The sequence below is a fragment of the Alligator mississippiensis genome, chromosome 5, assembly GCF_030867095.1.
Source record: "Alligator mississippiensis isolate rAllMis1 chromosome 5, rAllMis1, whole genome shotgun sequence".
Taxonomy (NCBI): domain Eukaryota; kingdom Metazoa; phylum Chordata; order Crocodylia; family Alligatoridae; genus Alligator; species Alligator mississippiensis.
In genome coordinates, this window is record NC_081828.1 from 174,796,047 (window position 1) to 174,815,525 (window position 19,479).

Genomic DNA, 19,479 nt, shown 5'->3' on the forward strand with positions numbered 1-19,479 from the left:
AATATGTATTTGTGTGCATTTAGTTTATGAAAATAATTGTATATATTATTTTGCATCAAAACCATAATGCTTGTTTTCCTGTATAAAATAGGCTTTAAAAAATTTCAGTTGTAAACTTTATTTTATTTAAAATTGAAAACAATATTACATCAGTGAAATATTTAAAGGCTTAGGCCAGACATTAAGTTGGGAATCAATTAACTGTTTTTACTTCCTGTCAAAGTTTAAGGCCCAGCCAATTCAGTTATTTTTTTCCTCTCATTTCATCACTATAGTGTCTGATCTTATGGGAAACAGGTAATGTAATATAATATACAGTAAAATCTCTGTTATCTGGCATCCCCAGGGTAAGGGGATTGCTGGTTATGTAAAAACTCTGGTTATCTGAAATAAACCAGCAGGGTTTTCAGATAACGCAGAGCAGCATCAGTGCAGGAAGGTGGGTGGCAGTGGCAGCAGCTGCAGCGTATGAGCTTTCCCCTCCACTCCCCCGCATCTGGCTGGCGGAGCATTTGGGGGGGGGGGGGGGGGGGAGAGTGACAGCTGCACACAGAGCAGTGGCAGCACAGGGTGGCAGCCACTGCGTGTGAGCTTCCACTCCCCCCCCCCCCCCCAACCAGCTGGAAACTCTGGTTTATAGAGTATTCCGGTTGGCGAAGTACCAGATAACAGAGATTCTACTGTAATATAATCTGTAAAAAATTCAGAGGTCAATACTATGACAATTTAGACCAGCTGGGGGCTGACCCAGAAATATTAAGCGACTTTGATCTGACAAAGATCATTCATGAAATATTTGGCAGAGCAGGGAATACAGTCCAGGTCACCTGAGTCCCAGTCCATTGCCTTAGCTACAAAAGTCAGTGTTGCTAGCATTACTGCTTGGGAACAAGGAGAGGAGAGGAAATGTGATATGAAAGGAACTCTGCTCTTCTTTGTTGTAAACTACCTAATATATTGTCAAAATCAGCAAAGAAATTCTCACACATCAATTCATATTAGTGTATTCTATTTATTACCTTATATGACTAAATTAATTTTGAAATAAACTTACATTTAAAAATACATACAAAGACTATGGATTTAACATTAAAGTATTTTGCAGATGTCCACTCAATTCACATGCAAGTTTCAAGGTCCATCATTAGAAGATATTGTACATTTTCCTTCACTTTACATATATTCATAATAAAGCACAAGTTCTGAGGGTCCGAGGGAAAAAATCGCCACATTTTAAAGTAGTTCCTTTCCCAAAAAGAGCACCAACTATATATTAAGCCAATGCGTTTTTAATTTACCTTTACTAGTAGTATACAGTCTTGCAAAATATACAGCTAAACAATGATACATTAAGTGTGCCGTTTTTGTAAAGGCAAGTAACAAAAGAAACAGGAAAAAAAAATCAAAAAAATCCCTACAGATTATAAAAGTATATTTAGAACACCACACTGATTCAGAGTTTCCTATGCCAATAAAAAGGGCCATGCACACTGGTTTTGTTAGCAGAATGTTGTCAGTAGTCTGTAAGGGATCTGCTTGCATGCTTCATGTTAAAGAGGTTCCAGTCACAAGGAAAGGCGCTTTTTCTCCAATTATCTTTTAGGTCTGTCTATGTCATCAATAGCAGCCAGCAGTTTCTGTCTTGCTTTTTTGTTGATGTGGGATCCCAGACAGACGTTCACCAGATTGGTCAGTTGCTTGGTAGAATATTCCTGCCCAAACAAAGCAGATTTTTTTTTTAATCAAACAGAATAAAAATAACTGGAGAAAAATATATAACTAAATAAAAAATCCCTAGTTTATTGTATAGAAACTTGTAGAAATATTTAAAGCTTGTAGCTAAGCCAGGTCTGGATAACATTCATAGTTGTGAGACAGACGGGAACAAAAGAGTGTTTTGATACATGGCAGATTATAATGGAAAATGCTTACAGTTTAGTGATGTTGGACAGGGTTCACAGAAAGTAATTCTGTGAATACTGACACATCTTAAGCCATTTTAAATGTATTTTCCATTCTTCAGAGAAAAATGTGCAAATCAGACAAGACTTTAGTACAATGACAAGATTTTTCTAAACAAATAACCAGGATATGAATGTTTTTTAAGGTTTGAAATCACATTTCCAATCAAAATCTAAACAACTTTACCTATTAGATTTTATACAAAATTAGTTTCGCTGCTTGATAAAAGAGAAAGAAAATATTGTAAAAATCAATAGGAAAATTTTTAACACTTGTAAAAACATCATATTTGCCAGAACTCCCTTTATAACTCAACACACTCCCAAGTGTATGTCTTGCCAGTAGATTCAAATGAGAGTTATTTACTATGGGTTAATAACTCTCATGTCTCCAACTATAACAAGGACAATGTTGTAAAAGATGCATTTCTTTCATCCCTTTCTATCTAGATTTAAAGTTATCCTGAGCACAGATTCACAATACAGCAGTTCAAAAACTTTTCATATTAATGATGTGTGGCCCCAAACAATACAGGACTGTTATTTATGCAGTATTATTAATACAAGCATTTAACTTGAGTAATGTCCGCAATGTTCCAGACTCCTTTCCAAACACAAATGAAAATATAACAAAGACAGCAACACGGATCCTGGCTCAATATTTCTGGATTAAAACAAAAGACAAAAAAAATGCTGTTTTTGACCTTTTTTGCACTTAATTATATTATTTTAAAAGTCCATTTGTAAAGACAAAGACTACAAAAGTTATGATAAAATTTTAAAATTTTAGGGGTGATGAATTGGTATACTGAGGTGTGTTTTGTGCCACTCTTAAATAGCTCTCTCTCTATTAAAATGTGGAGGTTAACAGTGGGAAAGAGCTGGTCATATAACTGGCCTATCTGCTTCTGTTTATTTCCAGGGCTCCAACAGAAGCATACAATGGATTTATCTGCATATCACTATCCATTATGCTTTTCCAGCTAACAGCTTTTTTCATGGTGTATAAACTGGAGAAAGTATTTTTAAAGTCTCTGTTTACCAAATTATTTTGAATGCCTCATGAGCCAGGGTTGTAGGAGATATTTCCAGTTTTTCATCACCAGATGGGACCTTTTTTGTATGCACCAGCTTCACCTCCCAGAACATGTTGTTATCTACACTAATAAGCTGATAACAGACTGGTTGAGTTTAAATTAAATATACACTTTAGCAAGGATCACACTGGGAAAGGATTCTGCTATTAGCTTATAACCCCATTTGAAGTCAGGAGTGGCTTTTTAGTGTATTGTCCAATCTAGGTTATAAATGCCTGGACTTCTCCACGAAAATCTTAGTAGAGTGTCTACCACATCCTATATAATGGTATTCTACAACTTAATTTATTGGAGGAATTAGCCTCATCTTTACCTTAAGATTTCCCTGTGCTACCCTTCCACTTCTATCCTTGAATGATCTAAACATTCTTTGTCCTTCTTTGATGTTCTCAGTCTTAAATATTTTAGTGTAAGAGGGCCTCTTGCACTGCCTAGTCGCGTCAGCTCCCAGCTGGAACAGTAGTGGCTTGTTATAATAAATCGCCTGCTACACCTTCAGTGTTATGGAAAATAATGCTTAGCCACTACTGGGAGCAACAGAGAATGATTAGAGACTCGGAACTTCTGCGGCTCTTCGCAGGGCTACACCATTCCTATACCCTGCCCTCACCACACCTGATATTCCAGGCGATGTTGACTGCCGCTAAGGTTCATTATTATCTTGGCTGGAAGGATGGTATCTACAGCCCAGGCTTAAGTGGCTGCTTGCCCCGTTCTTCTCTGCATGGGTCTCAAGACAACTACCCCTTTCTCTGGTTCTCCCCTTGTCACCCTCTTGTGGCTGGAACACACTCTCTCTCTTCTCCTCTCCCCTCTGGGAGAGTAAAAGTCTACTTCACTTTCCTCTTCTTCCAGTTCCCCAGAGCGGTTCCCTTCATCCCCTGGATTCAGACTCACTGGTTGCTCGGGCTTTTTTGCCGACTCCTGCTCCCAGTTGAACCCCATCAGGTAAGTAGCAAGGTCGGAGTTTACCTATGGGTCTTCTACTAGTTCTCTTTCACTTGCTTGCTCTCTCCATCTCTCCTTCTTCCTTCTGCTTCTTCTGCCTCCTCCTGGGTGCTCCCTCGGCATCCTTTAAATCTCCCTCCTTTCAGCTGGGTCCCACATGGCAGCTCTCTATTGGCTGCCTGCCTGATCCAGCTTTGCTTGCCAGCATAGTACTTCTTTCTTTCTCTTTGTTCTTTTCCCGCGCTGATCTTTTTTCTCTGTTTGATTTCCGGTGGCTGGTTCTGTCACAGCCCCAGCTGGCGTCTCCATTCATCCAAATTGTGTCGGGATCTGCTGTGGCTCCTCCAGTTTCCCAAGCTAAGTTTCCCTCTTCTAGTTCTTCCTGGTTCTGCTCGTGGCAAGGTGCTTCGTGCACCCTGTCACATTTAGGCTTATGCTTCCTTTGCTATTGTTTAACCTACCAAACATATTTTATTACTTTTATCTTTCCCTGGCAAGATCCTCCATCTTCCTTGATTTATCACACCAATCATAGTAAAGTAGGGCTGGAAGGGACTTCACATCTAGTCTAGCCATCTACTCAAGGCAGGATCATCCCTGACTAAACTGATGTCAACCAAGTGTCTGTCTAACCTGATGTTGAAAATTTCTAAGGATGGAGATTCCATAACATCTGGATAGCTTGCTCCAATGCTTGACCACCCTTATAGTCAGAAAGTTCTGCCTGATTTCCAGCCTAAATCTACCCTGATGCAGCTTGAGCCATTGCTCCTAGTCCTGCCCTCCATGGCCATAGAGAAAAGCCCCTCTTCATCCTTTCTATAATCATCCTTCAGATATTTGAAGACTTGTCAAATCCCTCCCCCCCCACCGTCTTCTCTTCTCCAAGCTGAAAGACTAAGGGTTATTTAGTCTTTCCTCTTGCTTCATTTTTGTAGCTCTCTGCTGGACTCTTTCTAATCAGTCCCCATTTTTCCTGAAGTATGCATCCCAAAACTGGACACAGTACTCCAGGTGAGACCCCACTAGTGCCAAACAGAGCAAAAAAATAATATCCCTTGATTTGCAAGTGATGTTCCTGTTAATACAGCCCAGTATACAGTTGACCTTTTGTTGCAAAAAAGCATATTCTTGGTTCGTCTTCAGCTAATGGTCTACTGCAACCCCAAGGTTCTTCTCTGCAGTATGGCAGCCTAGCCAGTCATTCCCTAGCCTGTATGTATGTATGCAGTTACTCTGTTCCAAGGGCAGGACTTCAAGCTTGCCCTTACTGAATTTTCATCTGGTTGATTGATTCTGGATAGACTAGAAAAATGTTCCACATTCTGGATCCTAGCCCTGCTCTCTGGAGTGTCTGCAACTCCACTAAACTTGGTGTCATCTGCAAACTTGCTAAGTGTGCACTCAATCCCTTCATTCAATAATCATTAAGGAAGATTTAAAATAATACTGGACCCAGGGCAGACCACTGGGGAACCCCGATTGATGGCAGGTGCATTATGCCTGCAACTAGTTAGTGAAATGTGCTTATTGTTATCTCTTCCTCTTCCTTCCTGCCAGGCTAGAACTCCCAACTAGACATTCAGTCATTGATGACTACAGTCTTTGTCACAAGTGAGTAGGGTAGCAGAAAGGGGAAAAGGGAAAAAGATAGACCCAGGGTAGACTGGGAAAGGGGGAAAAAGGTTATTCTGGAGCCTAAACAGCCCAGAACATTGCAAAGGATAATTATTAATCTGACTAAGAGTTTTCTTGAACATAGCTATTAGAAAATTTTATGTTTTCTACTGTAGCTGAACTGGGGTGCTCCAAACAATTCAAGGGAAGATAAACTCATATACTTTTGGTTATTGGAGGACAGCACTACGTCTAGTGTTGATGGAGAATGTCTATGAGTCCCCAAGGACAATAGGTGATGATTCCTTTTAAGAAAATTGCTACTGGACCACCTTGCTTACTACTCAAACATTTCTAAGCACTTGCTCTTTATAACAAACACAAAGAAACTGGCAATGCAGCTGTCTGAGCAGTTTGAGTTCTGGGAAATCCTTAAGGCTGGTCACAACCAGGTTACAAACCTGTGTACAGGGTACAAGCTGCGCTGACAACAATATCTGACATCCTGTGCCTAGCAATGAATGATATTAAAGTGAAAATATATCATCATTCTTGATAACAGCTGCAGGATTCATATCTTCTCTTAAGCATTAGAAAAGCAGAGAGTTGAGAACCAGAAGAGAAATTGTTTTCCTTGCTATGGAAGGGTTTTCAGTCTAATACTAACACTAACTTCTAATACTAATGCCATTAGTAAATGCATTTATTTATTGTAGGGGTGGAGTAAGCCATCTTAAGATACTAATAATGAAAATTAAGGAACTGACAGTTAAAGATACTCTTATTTATGATAAAGGATGAAGAGGTCATATGACATTCTTGAATGCTGTGCTGAGACACACTTCTCTGGCACCACAAGAAACTGGGAAGGAAAGTATCATATGCTCCCCTGCATATTCTCTGCTACTCGCAGAAAACACTCAGCTGTAGTTCTCTGTTTTGCTAGACTCAGCTAGTACAACTAACTAGCTTACCCAAATCTCGACTGCATCAGTTCTTGTATAAGAACAAACTGGTTGTTCTTTTTGCTTATATTACATTAGGTCCCAATCAGGGTCTCACTATGCCAGGCACAGCACAGACATGTACTGTAAGGACACATCCCTTGTTATAAAGACACAGTCAGTGCAGGTTAATGACAAGATGTAACAGGGGAAGGAGGAAGAGATAACAATAAGCACATTTCACTGACTAGTTGCAGGCATAATGCACCTGCCATCAATACCTGCCAGGCTATTACTTGGACAATAGCTGTGTTCTGTTTACTTCCAGCAGAAGGTAAGTCTTATAGAACCTTTTAGAAATCAGTAAAAGGGTCAATTTAAGGGAGCCTGTACCACACAAAACATTTGTGCTATTCACTTACATACATAAAAATGAATACACCTTTGGTATAGAACCCTGTGAGACAGAGGGAGACCTTTCTCTGTTTTAGTATCCAGGAATCCCTCACATAGTTCATTCCAGGAACTGGCCCCCTAGATAGAAAAAGTGATTGATGCCAGTTCAGCAATCTACTTGTGCACTATGTACTGCTTTTATATATGCACTCACCACATACAAACTAATCACATGCAGCTGCACAGTATTATTATTCATGTGATATCATAATGAAAAAAAAATCTTGATAAAAAGTAAATATATGCTGTACCAGAATTCAGCCCTTACCCTATGTTCCTTAATCCAGCGCTCCATGTCATTTTCAGTAAGATAGTAAGCTTTAATGTAGGTCTCCACAAATTCCTTATCAGGAATTGGCCTAATGTCTGTGAGCTTTTCCAGTTTCATTAAGAACTGCTGAAAATCCAGTTGCATCAAGGCACGTCCCTCATTGCTGCACTTTTTGACATTGGCATAACTAAAATAGTAACAAATGAAATATCAAAAACTAATAGGAAATAAACATCTATGAGATGTGTGATTCATTTTCAGCTTTGCCTATAAAACCCCAAGGATGAATATAATGATGGTTCAAATTCTAGCCTGTTACCTGTTTCCCAGCTGCAGCTAGGTTGTAGTTGCATTATCATCCCATCTCATTGTCTCACCATGAACCAAAACAATGAAACAATATTAATAAGCATATTAGGCTATGGTTTCAGTGCACCAGCAACCTAAACACTTTTTTTAAATATAGGCATCATGACAAAGGAAGGATTTATGGGATAAAGTAGCTTTGTCAACATATTCCTAGAGTGCTCTCCCCAAGCACGAGAGGGACTACAGGAAAAAGCATGAAGGTGCTTTTTTGAAAAATTTTAAAAGTAGGTGATAAAGGAAGGAATCACTGGCCAACTAGAGGCAGAAGACAGTGTATTGATTGCGAGCAAGAGACATTTAACAAGAAATAGGTTCTGAAAGGCCTTGCAAGTGAGCACAGGCAACCTTTTTGGTGAAATGAAAGGGAAGGCAGTGGCAGGATGAAAACAGAGATAACAGTTGATATGACAGGTTGGGAAAATGATTTTTCTGGATGAGCAAGGCAAATCTGTATTTGTCAAGGTCAGAGAAAAAGATGTTGCAGTAACTGAAATGATGACAGCCTAGATGAAAATGTTAGCTATGTGGATAGGCCGTATTTTATGTGCTACAGACAAAGACTGAATGATTAAGACACAGCTTGTATGTAAAAACCAAGAGAAATCTAAGGGTGCTGTTACATGTTGCCCTTAGCTATAAGTGCAGACCTACTTATTTGTGGAGAATGTTAAGCGCTGTTACTGTTAGAATGAGCTTTGAGCAGTCACACTTCAAGGCTCAATGCCATCTCTGACTTGCACAACTGTGATTTGCCACTAAAAGGGCTGGAGAGCCAGGACCCCTGCTCTAGGTAGGGATGGGGTGGGAGAAGTGGGTTGAGGGAGAATAGAACTGGGAGTCATGGAGGGATGGGGTTTGTGGTGAAATAAAGGAAGTGAGCCACTGAAGCTGAATGGAACAAAATAAAACCCCAAAGAAAGCAGCAAAAAAGAATAAAAAAAGAAAATAAAAAAGTATTTAAGTAATAGCTGGCTGCTTGCATTGGGTTACACAACCTGGGAGCAGGAGTGGGAGTTGGCTTGATGGCAGTACAATCCCCTAGGCAACAGAGATGAAGGGGTGGAAAGTCTGTCCACACAAAAGTGCGAAGGGAGAGGATAGTGCATCCTATGATGCTGGAAGACTGAAAATTAATTTATTTCCGTGTAACAAAGCTGGTAACACCTCGCCCAAAGTGGCATAACTTTAAAGACACCTAGAGTGCAGAAGTGTGGTATGTGGCACCACAGACCCATCTTTGGTGCTACATATTGCACATGCAGGAGTTCCCCATGCTGTTACTTTGCAGCATGGGGGAAGGGGGGGCTGACTCCGGGAGATCTCGGGGTCAAAAAAAATCCATGCCAAAAAAAGCCAGGGCAGTGCACATGATAGCAGCACGCGCCATCCAAAACTGGAGCCTGGCTGACTGGCCAGCTTCTGGCCAGGCTTCCTGCTGCAGCTGCACCTCCCATAAAGTGTGCCTCTGTTGCTTGTCCCCAGGGAAACGTACACTGCTGCTCATCTGGACATGCCCCTAGAAGGCACTTAGCATTAGTTTTCATGCTTTAACATGTGGACAATCCTGCATTAAGCATGCTTAATACAACCTAAAGGTAATGTGTAACAACACCTTCGTCAAAGATGAGACTATTTTTAAGGTCCTGACTAACAGGTTGTACTGTCTGTGGTGGTCAGTATAAGGGGTGAAGGAGAAGCTGGAAGGAAAGATTAGAAACTTTGCTGTAGCAATTTACATCTGAGCTTATTCTCTATTAGATATCTACAAGAGATATCAGAGACATTGACAAGACTAATTCTGACAAGGAGACAGATCTGGAGTGCTTGGGTAAACTGAGACATTGTCACACAGAAACAGTTGCTAAATTTGGTTTGGTGGACAAGACAACTCAGAGATGAGATGTAGTGGAAACAGAAGAGGGAATCAAAAACAGCCCCATGAGACCACCCTGCAGAAATTTGGCAGGACTGAGAAGGATTCACTAATGGACATGCTGAAGAAACGATTAAAGACAATAGGAGAATCAGAAGGCAGACTATCACAGAAACCAAGTAAGTGCAATTTTAAAAAAAGGAACCTGGTTAACTATACTGAAGATGGATGACTGGTCAAGGGAGCAGGGGAGGATGGCTATTAAAGTCTGGCTTTTAAAATGGCTTCAAAGATATAGGCAGAAGGAGAAGTGCAAGGGAAAGAAGCTGGTGTTGGAGAACTCCAGGCAACAAGGATGTTAAATGAAATTAGAGGTGAAAGAAAGATTGAGCCAGGTTTGAAGGGGCAAAGTTGGGATGGAAGAGGCTACAGCATGCTTATGGAAAAAGGATGAAACAGTCCAAAAGAAGAGACAGGACTATGAAAGGAAATAAGAACAGGTGAAATGGGGATCAAGAGATGGGATGGCATTGTTGGGACAAATGGAAGGGGTTAAAGGAGCAGAGCAGATAAGAAACTTGATATTCTTATGAAAAATTTTAGTTTGACAAATCAGTATTTTTTCATGCAGCGACAATCAGAAGGAAATGGGCATTGTGGTCAGTAGGAAATCTGAATCAGGACTGCAAGTTAAATGAAAAAGTAAGACTGAGAAAAAGTGCTGAAGTGGGTTCACTTGGTATCTCAACAAGGAAGTTAAAGTTTCAGAGGATGAGTGTGGTAGATGGCGAGGAAAAAAAAGGAGTGTGTGTCAGGAGTCAAAAAATCAGACAGAAAGACTAATGGGAAAGGATGAAAGCAACATGTACCAATGGAGAGTTCACTGGAGAATCAGTATCTTTGGCTCTCCAAAGCAAACACAGAAATTAAGAAACCATTAACTGAAAACTAACTTTACAGAGGCTTTCAGGAACCACTTACCCTTCCACAAGAGTTCTGTTGGCTAATCTTATGCAGTGCTCCCAAAGAATATTTGATACTGGCAATGGAATACGGACTTTTTTAGACACCTCATTCAACCTCCTGTTAAACTGTTCAAATTCCTGGTGAAAGATAAGTGATTATTATTCTACAAGCACAAAAGAAGAATCATACTATACACCTACTATTCAAGAATAAAAGATACCGAAGATGAATCAAAAAAGGCACATTAAAGAGAACATAAGTAAGTAAAACTGAGCCAAAAATCCACAGGAACTCAATGTAGATAGATCCACAAGAGCTCAATGTAGACAGGCTACAGAGCTAAGTATAATAGTTATGAATACTGAATTTTCTTTTCGTCTCTAGATGGCTCACAGTAGTTTTTAGAACAAAAAAGAATCACACCTTATTGTAGAGAGATGCAGTTGTTTCTGAAGTCAACACCTTTGAAAATTAAGTCTCTATTTAAACACCTACTATAGTATTTAAGCACCTAATACTGCTACAGCACTTTATAAAACATGGAAGTTTGGATCCTGGTTGGAGCCAGATCTGGGGCTCGGGCCATCGCTGCTAAATGGGCAGGCACAGGCTGGAGCAACCATGTGCTATGTAACCTGAACCAGGTCAAGGCCAGGGCTGGAGTCAGTTGGAGCCTTGACAAAGGATAAGCAACAGGGGGGCAGGAGAGGAGAACAGAGGTTGCAGCTCTGACTAACTCTGAGCCCGGGTCAGGGCAGAGACTGAGCAACTACCTGCCCCTCCTTCTTGTATTTGAATCCAAGACACAGGGATTTTTCCCTTATGTTGAATGAAGGGAGGGGAAGAACTCACCTTGGATTTGAGTAAATATGGTATTAGCACAACAGGGCTATAACATCCTTAAAGGATTTCTGCAAGGAAAATTAAGATTTCATAGACATTCGGGATGGAAGGGACCCCAGAGGATCAAAGTCCAGCCCCCTGCCCAGGGGCAGTAAGTCAGCAGGGATCATAGGATCCCAGCAAGATAAACATCCAAATGTGTCTTGAAGGCATTCAAAGTGGGTGCTTGAACCGCCTCCAGCGGCAATCTATTCCAAACCTGGGGGGCTCGGACATTAATGAAGTTCTTCTTTATGTCCAGCCTGAAATGGTCGCAGACGAGTTTGTGACCATTCGATTTTGTCATCCCTTGGGACACTGGTGAACAGAGCGGTACTAAAGCTACTTGTTTTAACTGGTAAACTACGTGTCATCATGAAAACGTATATGCCTATTAGTCCATATTGGTGGAAACTCTGGGCAGAAAACCAGTAATTTACTCACTCCACTTAGACATATATATGTTTACTATGAATAACTAAGTATAGAAATATTTGCAAAAATTTGTTCTCTATGACATCCAACGCATTGCTTATTTCAGACACTTCGGGTGTGTCAGTGTTCTGTGTTCAGCAAGCTCTCTCCCCTTTTCTCTCACCAAATGATCATCAAGAAGCTACCATTACATAAATCATTTTCATTCTGTATTTCCAAAAATAGACTAAAATTGCCTTCACTCCTAATATACACCAAGAGTTGTGTTTCATGGAAGTCACTCTGTTACTGAACCATAAAAAAACAATTCCATCAAAAGGCCCTAAATGCATTTTTAAAACGCATTTAAAAATAGCAGAGCATAAAGAAGGAAAAAGTGCCTCAATCTTTGCAGTTTCACTGTTGCAATATATTCTCACTCACAGATTCACTCTTCATTTCAATTTCTTTTCAGTATAAACTGGATACCATGAATAAAAGCTCTTGAGGTATATGTATAGATCATACTTCCCTTTTAATTAAAGGTGCAATATGATTAAACAGCCCATTGAATTAAAATAAATTTTTCCATGTTTTTTAATGAACTTAGAAATACTTCTGCCATTAACCTTGTAATTACCATTAGAAACACAAAATGCTTAAGTGCGACTATCTACCTAAAGCAACGTACAAGTTATGAAGTGGTATATGTGGGTGGGCATTCCATTTGAGCACTGGCACTATGTACAATTAAAGAGTCTAAGGCAGCTGGATGTCCACTTTTCATTCAAAGTTGGGTCCTTAACTACCTTAAGTTTTTTTTTTAATCCCAGTTTATATCTATGTCTAATTCACATAATTGTATGCATTATCTCTACAGGTCTAAGTATGGAACACAACAGTGGTTTTTAACCTTTTTTGTACTAGGACCCACTTGTAAACATTGATGGCCAGTCCTGACCCAGCGCCCCTCACTCCTGACCTGCTGCACCCCACAACCTCCAATCCCAGTGTGTGGGGTGCAGGGTTGGAGGGTGGGGTATGGGGGTCCCCAAGCAGCACCTTGCAGGCTGGAACTCTGCCAACCTGCAAGGGAAAAGCCACAGTTTCCCACATTTTTCTCCTTTAAAGGAGAATCCATTTTTTAAAAGTTAGTTAATCCATTTCTAAAGTTTGTTCACGACCCTTTCATATATTCTCGTAACCCACTTTTGGTTCCTGACCCGTGGGTTGACAAAAGCTGGTATACAACATTCACAGGTATACTGCAAGGCTGGTCGGTACTATGACCGATTATACCGAGACTCAATTAGTTGATATAACCCCTTGGAGGATTTAAGACCCTGATCAGAAATAAGTCTACTGTCCAGGTCCACCTAATTTTCAGCAATATTGCTGTTTCTAATCAACTTTCTACCTGTCATCTGGAATTAAACCCAGCATCAGAAGTGTAACTACCAAGGTCTGATCCTGAGCAGCAGTGATGGCAGCAGGGCCTGGGCTTGCAATTGCCATTCTTGTGCTCCTTCTAAACTGATACCCGTGGGTGGTACCACAGTCACCCACCTCTCACTATGCTACTGCCATATACCTCTCACTGAAGCTTCTTCAACAACAATCCTTCCACTGAGAAAGTAAGAAGAGTTACCAATGAATGAAACATGAAAAAATGAATTCTTTGCAATACTCTCGCCTTCATGTAACACCACACATACCCTGAAGATTAATGCATTTTGCCAGAAGTAAGATTAAATAACAACTCTGAAAATACATAACATCTTAATGAGTGAGAATAAATCAATGTCCAATCCTATTTCTATTATATCTTTACCGTTGGTATTACAATAGTAATTTTTTTTTTTTTTTAGCTTTACATCTAATACCCTAGAAGCTTCTAGGAAAATGCTCACCTTTAATAGGGAATCTACATATATATTGTGCTGTGACATGATTTCCTTCACGTCCCATTTCACATTAGCCATGAGGAGCAGCATCTGTTCATAGTCAATAGCTTTAGCAGCAACAATCCAATAAATTGGCTTGCGTAGTTCACTGGCAGTTGACACAGTCTGAAATTAAGTTAAACAGAATTTGATTAAAAGAATTTCTTGCTAACAAAAATTAATTTATAACAATATTGTGCAAATGGCCTTGCAATATAGTACAAAAATTCTGTTTAAAAATGAAGAATCCTGACCTGAGAATAGAACTGCTGGAGAAAGGGTTTCTTGGCAGCAGGCATCACAGTATCAAGATGTGGCTGAAGGAACTCAAACTGCTCAGCCAAAAATACCCTAGGAAAACACAAAACATTCTCCGTGATCTATAAACAATAGTTACAGTGTCTTCTTTTCTTTTTTGCACAGCTAAACAACTTGGAAGAAGTTCAGCTATTAAAGCTTGTGTTGAAAGCTTTTACCTTAATAAAGCTTTTTACCATTTGTGTGTCAATAGTTTGTCAAGCACTCACCAACAAAAAATATTTCAATTTCTTTGCAAAATAGGGAAACCTTGAATAAAGTGTCACCTATTTCTATATGGGATAAATAGGATCCACCACTAAGGCCCTCTCTAAACATTACAACTATCACACAATTAACTGGTCAATTGTGCAATTATCTGGAGACCAGCTACATGTGTAAAGTATATATCACACCATAAAAGCTCCAACCAGCTATAAAATTAGACTTTGAAAATGTGTACTTACTTTATAGCTAGTTGCTATAAGCTTTAACTTGCACATGTAGCAGGGCTCCCAGCTGCAGGGGTGTACCATGCACAGCTGGGGCTGGGAGTCCTGTGACTGAGAAGACTCTCAGCCCCAGCAACTGCCAGCACCACAAACTTCAAGTGCTGCACATGCAGATGTTTGCCACACTCCTAATTTGCAGCACATCTGTTTGGTTTTTTTATACCAGGAGATCCCATAGCAGAGAAAAGCAGGGTGGCACATGCAGTGGCTGTGTGCACTGCCTGAAACTGGAGCCTGGCTGGCCACAACCACGCTCCAGCTGCCAGACATGCTCCAAGCACCCAGGTCACTGCTGCTGCCCTCAGCCTCCTCTACCTCACCCCAGGGCAATTTGCCACCCACCAGAGTGCGCGTGCCTGAGCATTCCCCAGGGACTCATAGTAGCAGCACAACTACGTGCTGCTGCTATTTGTCCTCGGGGAAACGCATATGCACTCTAGTCTGGATGCACCATTTGTGTATTGTTTGAGCAAGACAAATTCTTCCACACACTGAAGAACATCACAAAAAGCCAAGTGGACAAAGCTACTGGAGTTCTGCATTCCAATGTATTAATATCCTAAAGACTGAAACAATACAGAGTAAATTAATACACTATGGTTTTAAAAATCTGGCCTGAACTGATTCATAAAGGATACAGAACTAGATCTACAACAGATTACTAAACTAACTATGGGAGTCATCGAGTGAAATTCAACTATCTGTATTATTGCAGGTAGTCAGACAAGAAAATGGGAATCTTTTCAGGGCTTAAAAGCAATCAATTTACAAATTATTAGTTAAACATTTTTAAGGAATAATTACATAACAAATTTTAAGCTGACCTCTAAAATAGGAATTAAGCAGCAATCCTAATAATGGAAAACAATAATGAAAGTAATCAAATAATAGAAATCATAATAGCGGAAAACATCTTAAAAGATGTGGTTTACTGTAAATAACTTACAATGATTCTGTGGCTACCACTCTCTCTGCCAAACCATACAGTGTATTTCCAGATGTCAAAACTACCAGATGACTAAGATGCAGGCTTGGCACTTTTTCCTTTCTCTCTTCCACAGCTGTGAGGGTAACAGTACTATCAGTAGAGACCTCCTAAAACAAATGTAAAGGTCTGTAATATTAGTCATCATAAAGCATTAATAGTTTGAGCTAATAAAAAATGGCAATGGGGTGCTTAGATGATGAATCCTCACACCAGCTCTTAGTTTGTAATTTAAATCTAGTCTACATCAATTGGGACCATCACGGTTACCATTTGAAACTGTTTAGTATCCCAGTTCAATTTACAGTCCCAATTTCCAGCCCAGAACAAAAGGTTTCAGGAAGCACTACACTGTTGTAATTCATGCCCATATTGGCTTTAACCTCACTGCCTAACTTCTCCACTCTGAAGAAACTAAATACATAAGCAGGCAAACACGGGGAAGTTTCTTGCTGCTAGGGGTGTACCTGCTTTGTGAATAAAAGACTTCATGCTTCTAGAATGCAACTGTCACATCTCAAAGGCACCACATTTACAATAAAATGTGAAAGATATTTTTAAGATAATACTCTGATCTTATTCTGCAGGAACTCCCATCCTGCAGAAATCTCAATTTGCTAAAGACAAAAAAACAAGCAAGTCCAAGAGAAGAAAAAAAAATGTAAGATACAAAACTAAAATAAAGAGAAGAATTAGAGGTATGCAAACAAAAGCACTGAAATTGAAGAGAGCTTCTGATCTAATGTGCAGGCGTTTGCGTGAGGCGGGCGCACAGAGAGTAAGCGACAAGAAGGAGCACCTAGCAAGAGCGATGACGAGTCAAAGCTCAGCAGCTAAGGTAAGAGCAGCTAAGGTAAGAGCACAGGATGCAGCTGCAGCTCAGATGGCACTGCCCACCTGTGGTTCCTCTGAGGTGTCCACTCAGACAGAGCCCTGCCCTCCTGTCTGCAGGGGTGGCCTGGCGGTGACCCTGCCATGAGGGGAGGGGGGGAGCCCCTTGTCTGTCCCTCATGTGCCCACCTTCGGGAATTGGAGGAGCAAGTGAGGGAACTCCAGGAGGCAGTGAGCAGGCTAAGGGGGAATCAGGGATGATGAGGCTGTGATTGACGGGTATTTCCATTCCTTACAGCTCCAGATGCCCACGGGTGAAACTCCACGCGAGGAGTCTGCAGCAGGGGAGTGGAGGACAGTCACCTCTGGATGCAGGCGGCAGGGCCTGGTGTCTGCTTCCTCATTGCGTGTGGGGAACAGATACGGGGCCCTGATAACCGTGGAGGAGACAGAGGAGCAGCATTTTCCTGCAGAGGTGGTGATCCCTGTAGCCCCTACTGGGCAGGCTGGGGGATCACTGCCCAGGCAGAAAAAGAAACGCCGAGTGATTGTGGTGGGCGACTCAATCCTGAGAGGCACAGAGAGGCCTATCTGTCGACCAGATCCTATGGTGAGAGAAGTCCCCTGCATGCCTGGAGCTAAGATCAGGGACATCACCGAGGTGATTCCTGCTCTCACTAAGCCCTCTGACTGCTACCTCATGGTCCTCATCCACATGGGAACCAACAATGCAGCTAAGACCAGCCCTGACCACATCATGAAGGACTTCCATGAACTGGGAGACAGCCTCAAGAAGACTGGAGCACAGGTTGTATTTTCTTCCATCCTTCCGGTTGGCAACAGCCGGAGACGCCAGGGTGCCCACATCAAGGAAGTCAACCGGCGGCTCCAGAGTTGGTGTCTTCAGGAGAGCTTCGGATTCTACAGCCATGACCAGCACTTCCAGGGAGGAGGCTTCCTGGGAGATGATGATCTTCATCTCTCTCCCACAGGTAAGTATCTGTTCGCCCGCAGGTTGGCTGATCTCCTCCGAAAAGCTTTAAACTAGGCTTGATGGGGGTCAGGGAACCGGTGGTCGAAGAGAGCCCAGGGTTGGTAAACCACAAACAAGATGCCACATCACACCAGGTAAGTATTAAGGGGTTGGTAAGCCATAAACAAGGCACCAGACCACACCAGGTAAGTAATAAAGGGAACACACGCCATCAAGGCACAGGGAAACCAAGAGCCCCCTTTGGGGGACTAAAATGTCTTTATACAAATGCCAGGAGTATGGGGAACAAGCAGCAGGAGCTCACACTCTTGCGTGCTAGCACCCAGTATGACCTAGTCAGACTAACCGAGACATGGTGGAATTCTACACACGACTGGGCGGTAGGCATTGAGGGGTATAGGTTGTATAGGTGTGACAGAGTGGGGAAAAAAAGGAGGGGGGGGTAGCTACTCTATGTTAAGGAGCAGTATACGTCTTCCACCATTAAGGCGGGGGTGGAGGAGGGGAACACTGAGGCATTGTGGGTCAGGATCCAGGGGGGGGCAGGGAAAAAGGACTTGGTTGTGGGGGTCTATTACAGGCCTCCTCATCAGGATCGAGAGCTAGACAATGTATTCTCCGGGCAGCTAGCAGATGTCACACAGGCGAGGGATGCGGTGGTCATGGGAGATCTAAACTACCCAGTTATCTACTGGGAGGAACAGACAGCCAAAACAAGCCGCTCATGGAGGTTCTTACACTGTGTGCAGGACCTCCACCTAACCCAGGTGGTGTCTAGTCCCACCAGGGGTAGCGCCTTGCTTGACCTGGTCTTGGCAACAGGGGATGATCTTGTGGGGAACATGTCAGTTCATGGTAGCCTGGGAGATAGTGACCATCACTTGGTCGAGTTCAATATCCAGCAAAGGGTGGGTAAAGTAACTAGTGGGGCTAAGGTGTTGGACTTCAGAAGGGCCAACTTTAGCAAGCTTAGAAGGCTAGTTAGTGAGGGGATGCAACTCAAGAATATAGAGCATATGGGGGTTCAGGAGGGTTGGAGGTATCTGAAGGGAGTGATCCTTGGGGCTCAAAAGGAGTCTATCCCATTGCGTAGGAAGGGAGGTAAGGGGGCAAAAAAGCCCCCTTGGCTGAACAGGGAACTCCAGGAGAGTCTGGGGGCAAAGAAAGAGATGTATAGGCAATGGAAGCAGGGAGCAGCCACCAAGGACGAATATATCTCCCTGGCGCGCTATTGCAGGGAATCAGTTAGACAGGCCAAGGCGGGGCTTGAGCTCAGGCTGGCTTCAACACAACAATCAAGGACAATAAAAAGTCCTTCTTCAGGTATATAGTAGGCAAAAGGAAAGCTCAGAGCAACATAGGGCCCCTGCAGGACAAATCAGGACAGTTGGTGGTTGACGTGGGGAAAAAAAAGCAGAGCTCTTCAATGAGTTCTTCGCTTCCGACCAAGCCAATTCTCCCACCTCGATCATTGACGGGTGTCCACCTGGCACCAGTCCGCCTACGGTTAGTTCTGAAATAGTTAAGGAGCTCCTGGAGGAGCTGGATGGGTACAAGTCAGCAGGCCCAGATGACCTCCATCCATGGCTGCTGAAAGAATTGGCTAGTGTCATAGCTGAGCCGCTGGCACAGCTGTTCGAGCACTCATGGTGCTCCAGCCAGGTTCCTGAGGACTAGAAAAGGGGCAATGTGGTGCCCAATTTCAAGAAAGGGAGAAGGGATGAGCCAGGTAACTTTAGACCAGTCAGTCTTACCTTTATTCCTGGGAAAATGCTAGAGAAAATAATCAAAGAACACATTTGTGCAGGCCCAGCAGGGGAAACAATGCTGAGGGGAAACCAGCACGGGTTTGTCACAGGTAGATCCTGCCTGACAAACCTTGTAGCCTTCTACGACCAGGTCACACACTGCCTGGATGTGGGAGCCGAGGTTGATGTCATCTTCCTGGACTTTAGGAAGGCCTTCGACACTGTTTTGCACCCTATCCTCATTGGGAAGCTAGCAAACTGTGGAGTGGATGCCTACACGGTCAGGTGGGTGGCCAACTGGCTTAGGGACCGCACCCAGAGAGTGGTGGTGGATGGTTCCTTCACGGCCTGGAGGGAGGTGGGCAGTGGGG

General features: G+C 42.2%; 1 protein-coding gene across 2 annotated transcripts in view; it reads right to left on the reverse strand.

Annotated features, from left to right (window-relative positions):
- Nucleotides 1–992: 992 nt before the first annotated feature.
- The window catches only part of VPS50 (VPS50 subunit of EARP/GARPII complex), a 147,959-nt gene continuing 129,472 nt past the window's right edge, over nucleotides 993–19,479 (reverse strand). For both annotated transcript variants that reach the window (XM_059728996.1, XM_014603218.3), the window contains 6 exons: nucleotides 15,497–15,645; nucleotides 13,996–14,092; nucleotides 13,709–13,867; nucleotides 10,518–10,639; nucleotides 7,292–7,481; nucleotides 993–1,712 (listed from right to left, as the gene is read on the reverse strand). In XM_059728996.1, the coding sequence (XP_059584979.1) occupies nucleotides 1,593–1,712; nucleotides 7,292–7,481; nucleotides 10,518–10,639; nucleotides 13,709–13,867; nucleotides 13,996–14,092; nucleotides 15,497–15,645 (837 nt within the window). In that variant the 3' untranslated portion in view covers nucleotides 993–1,592. The remainder of the gene's footprint in view (nucleotides 1,713–7,291; nucleotides 7,482–10,517; nucleotides 10,640–13,708; nucleotides 13,868–13,995; nucleotides 14,093–15,496; nucleotides 15,646–19,479) is intronic.